The sequence below is a fragment of the Clupea harengus genome, chromosome 9 (assembly GCF_900700415.2).
Source record: "Clupea harengus chromosome 9, Ch_v2.0.2, whole genome shotgun sequence".
In the NCBI taxonomy this organism is placed as follows: Eukaryota; Metazoa; Chordata; class Actinopteri; order Clupeiformes; family Clupeidae; genus Clupea; species Clupea harengus.
In genome coordinates, this window is record NC_045160.1 from 20592220 (window position 1) to 20597219 (window position 5000).

Sequence of the window (5000 nt, forward strand, 5' to 3'; positions counted from 1 at the left end):
ACAGAGAGAGAGAGAGGGAGGTAGAGAGAAAGATATAAAAGAGAGGATGGGAGAGAACATAAGAGAGGAGAGACATGAAAAGGGGTAAAAGGGAGAGTAAGAGAGGAGAGAGAGAAAGGGGGGTGAAAGGAAAAGAGAATAAACAAGGGCGGGGGGTGGTAGATAGAGACGCAGAAGAGAGGGAGAAGAAGGGATGAGAGAGCATAAAGGAGAGAAAGAGGGGTGGTGAGGTGTGACTTGTCTGTGACTGAGGGACAGGAGCATGAGAGAATATGAGCCTGAATGTGTGAGAGAGAGAGAGAGAGAGAGATGGAGAAAGAGAGAGGCAGAGAAAAGAAATAAGGAGAGAGAGAATAAAGATAGAAATGTAGACAGGCAGAGAGCAAGTGGAAGGACAGAGCCAGAGAGAGAGGGAAGGGGGCGGGGGTGAGAGAGAGAGAGAGCGAGAGAGAGAGAGGGGGGGGGTGAGAGAGAGAGTGAGAGAGGACAAGAGAGAAGGAGAGAGAGAGAGAGAGAGAGGGAGAGAGAGAAGTGGGGGATTAGACAGTGAACTAAGGTACACCCAGCTGTAAATCTGGATACCCACAGTGAGGTCATCTGACATGAGCTCATGACCCGGTGACGTTCATTTATAATCTGTCAAAAAAGAAGCCTGTATGCAATCACAATTACACACACACGCACACACACACACACGCACACACACACACGCACACACACACACACAGGGTACATACACACAAGCATAAACCTCTCTAAGACATCTGCACACACACACACACACACATACACATAAAGAATACACCTCTCTAAGACATCTGCACAAACACAAAGACACACACACAAAGACACACACACACACACACACACACACACACATAAATAATAAACTTCTCTAAGACATCTGCAGAAGCACACACACATACACACAAACACAAAAACAAAAACAAACACACACACACACACACACACACTGAAATGTCCAAGTGAGTGGACACGCGCATGCAGCTGCTCAGTCTTCTTTTCCAAGACGTTTCTATGGGACGTGGCTGCTGCGTTCCTCACCCATAGTAACCCCTTTCTCCATAGTAACCTCTTCTTTCATAGTAACCTCTTTCTCCATAGTAACCTCTCCCTCCATAGTAACATTTTCTCTCCCTTGCCTTATTCTCTCTCTCACATGACCATGTCTTTTAATTTTTCACACTGCTGTAACCCCCCCTCTCTTTTTCTCTCTCTCTATCTCTCTTTCTCTTCCTCTCTCTCTCTCCCTTTCTCTCTCTCTCCTTGTCCTATGTTTCCCCATTCTCTCACATGATATTCTTTGATTTTGACTTTCTTGTCTTTTTTCATGTTAATGTGCTTATGCCTTTTCTTCTTCTTCTCTCTCTCTCTTTTTTTCTGCGGTTGTAGACCAGGCACCAGAAGCCTTTTCCTGGCACTGGTGGTACGTCGTCATGGCGATAGCAGTTGCCGTGGCGCTGGCGGTGCTGATGGCCATCTACGTGGCCCGCCTCCGACGAAAGGAGACTCGATTCGGGTGAGTAGCTTCTCCCTGACCTCCCTCCACCCGCTTAATCACTCTTCATTACGACCACCTGGGCCTGGGCCTGATGCAGCCCAGATACGGCCCAGATGCAGCCCAGATGCGGCCCAGACACGGCCCAGATACGGCCCAGATGCGGTCCAGAGTTCACACTGACTCCTGTCTCTTCATGCTCTGCACAGTCATCCGTCCTAAAGCTACTGTGAGAGAAGTGGCCTCATGTCAGCTCTAGATGCCAACCCTTAGTTTTAGTGATTACTCTGCACAAATATGATTGATCAGTGACTACTCTGCACAAATATGATTGATCAGTGACTACTCTGCATAAATATGATTGTGCTTGGAAGAGTCCTTATTGATCAGTGATTACTCTGCACAAATATGATTGTGCTTGGAAGTGTCCTTATTGATCAGAGATTAATGCCACCCTCCACCACACCTCCAAATGGGGACTGTGATGACTGATGCTCCACATATTTCTTCTTTCTTTCTTTCTTTCTTTCTTTCTTTTTTTCTTTCTTTCTTTCTTTCTTTCTTTCTTTCTGAAGAGTGTCTTCAAAGACCTTGTTTCTTTAGTGATGCCTCAATAGCACAGTAACTGTAGAGGCAGCTGTGTGCTTTCACACTAAGCAAACTGTGGCCAACTCCACCCAGCACCACCTTCAGATAAGAGAATGTTTTATGTCATGCATGCTAACCTTTTAACCAAGTGTGTGTGTGTGTGTGTGTGTGTGTGTGTGTGTGTGTGTGTGTGTGTGTGTGTGTTTACAGCGAGGCCTTCGAGCCCATGATGGAGAGCGGAGAGCTGGTAGTGAGGTACCGCGCTCGACGCACCTACAGCCGCCGGACCACCGAGGCCACACGTGAGTTCCCTCCTCTCTCAATCAATCACCACCCAAACACACACACACACACACACACACACATAAAAACACACACACACAACACGCACACGCACGCACGCACGCACACACACAACACACGCACGACACACACACACAACCCACACACACGCACACACACACACAACACGCACACACACAACACGCACACACACACACAACACGCACACACGCACGCACGCACGCACGCACGCACACAACACACACACACACGACACACACACACAACCCACGCACACACACGCACACACACACACACACGCACACACACACACACACACACACACAACACGCACACACACAACACGCACACACACAACACGCACACACACACACAACACGCACACACGCACGCACACAACACACACACACACACGACACACACACACAACCCACGCACACACGCACACACACACACACACACACACACACACACACACACACACACACACACACACACACACACATACACACACACACACACACCTCAGGTCTTTCCCCTCAACCACTGCTGCAACACGCCCTAAACCTAATCCCAGATGGGGTTTGTGATAGCCTCCTTTCCTCAGGGATGCAACCTCAACCTGACCCTCGCCGAGAATTGGATTATTCTCTGCAAGCCCGAGCAGGCACTTAGTGTAATTTCCCAGATAAGAGATACTGGAGTATTTTTCCCACCTGCGCCAACTCGCTGCTGAAAAATGAGAACCGAGAGAATCGGCAAGAAAAGAAAAAACACTTTCAGGGAAAAACAAGGCCTTCAGTTTGCCAGCACAAGGTTCCTCATGGGAGAAAGGTTCTGTCAAAAAGGGTTCTTCAAGGGATCAAAAGGAGCCAAAGACATTTTTACAATCAATCCCTACTCAATAGGTTGTAGGTAGTTTTGTATAATGTATATAGTATATAGTATATATAGTACATATATGTCTATGGGGAAAAAATGAAGAAAGCAAGTTTATTTATGTAGTGTCTTTTCTTACACAGACAATTCAATGTGCTTTACATAAATAAATAATACAAATAAAGTAAAGAGCATAATGAAAAGAATATAGAAAAGTACATCAAATAGAATAAAAACATTGTGTAAGCTGAACACTGTGGAATGCACAGTAATAAATTGTTATAGACACATTTCATGTTCAGTAGCACACACTCAGGTGGACGCGCAGTCAAAAACAAGCCACACACACACACACACACACACACACACACACACCCACACACACACACACACACACGCGCGCAGTCAAAAACAAGCCCAGGGAAATGTTAGCGCGCATGGCGTTGATGCCTCTACCTTGTCTGATCTTAGTGGGGACTCGATGCGTGACAGGGCCTTGTTTGTGCTCCTGTCCCTGATGTGTCTGAACTTGCCAGAAAAACACAGTGGAGATGACAGGATTGAGTAGAGAGAGAGAGAGGGGGAGAGAGAGAGGGAGAGAGAGAGAGGGAGAGAGAGAGAGAGAGAGAGGGAGAGAGAGAGAAATAGGGGGAGAACGAGCGGTAGAGAGAGAGGAGACAGAAGGAGGGAGAGAGAAAGAGAGAGGGAGCAACAGAACCACACAGGCATGAGCCTGGGGAGGAGATATGTGAGTGAGAACAGGGACCAGGGGAAAGAATGTCTGCAGCGGGGGGGGGGGGGGGGGGGGGGGGGGGGGGGGGGAGAGGAAGACGAAGGGGGGGGGGGGGGGGGGGGGGGGGGGGGGGGGGGGGGGCTGGAGGTCACCCTGTGGGAATGTCACGGCAACATGTGTTGGAGCATGCCTGAGGACTGACTGCAGTGGGTGCTCTCCTCTGGGTGTTGGTTGAGGAGCACACACACACACCCCACCACACGCACTCGCACACGCACACACACATGCCCGCACACACACACACACACACACACACACACATACAGCTGTTTGTTGGGGGGGACTCCTGGAGTGAATTACAAAAATGCCAGATGTGAGCTCATTGTGCAGTGTGACAGCATATGAATCTGACTAAGGCAGATACTCTGCAGAACACTGCAGCCGTGAATGTGCATCTATCAGAATAAATCAGGAGGAAAATGTGTCTCTGGTGTGGGTGGGTGTGTGTGTGTGTGTGTGTGTGTGTGTGTGTGTGTGTGTGTGTGTGTCTCTCTGTGTGTGTATTTGTGTGTGTGTGTATGCAAATGTTTATGTGTAAGTGAGAGAGACAGAATGTGTTTTTAAAGCATGTACAGTCAACCAATGTTTTGATTGTGCTGTGAGAAGTGAAACTGCACCTTCTTGTTTTTCGGCGGTTTTGTTTGTGCCTTTGAAACCATAGAGCGCCTCCACACCTCAATAAATCCTCATTAAGGTTTAATAATCTTTAACTTCGTTCTTAGCTGGCACCCTTCCAGCGGAGTCCTGATTTACAGGAAACTCAGGAGGGTGCGTGTTTTTTGCGGATAACCTGTGAACCAGACGGGCTGTTTAAAGGCTGGATGTGGCTGAAACTGCCTGGTTTTCTCTGGCGTGTTAAGGCACTCCTGCAGTGGTGTTAAGTGTTCAAGCAAAGTGTCCAGGCTGAGGAGGTCTGAC

General features: G+C 48.2%; 1 protein-coding gene across 1 annotated transcript in view; it reads left to right on the top strand.

Annotated features, from left to right (window-relative positions):
* Positions 1–5000, top strand: part of LOC105895777 (tyrosine-protein kinase receptor UFO) — a 40872-nt gene that overhangs the window by 30496 nt on the left and 5376 nt on the right. Inside the window, 2 exon segments of the mRNA XM_012822467.3 lie at positions 1414–1540; positions 2318–2409. Coding sequence (XP_012677921.2) covers positions 1414–1540; positions 2318–2409 — 219 coding nt within the window.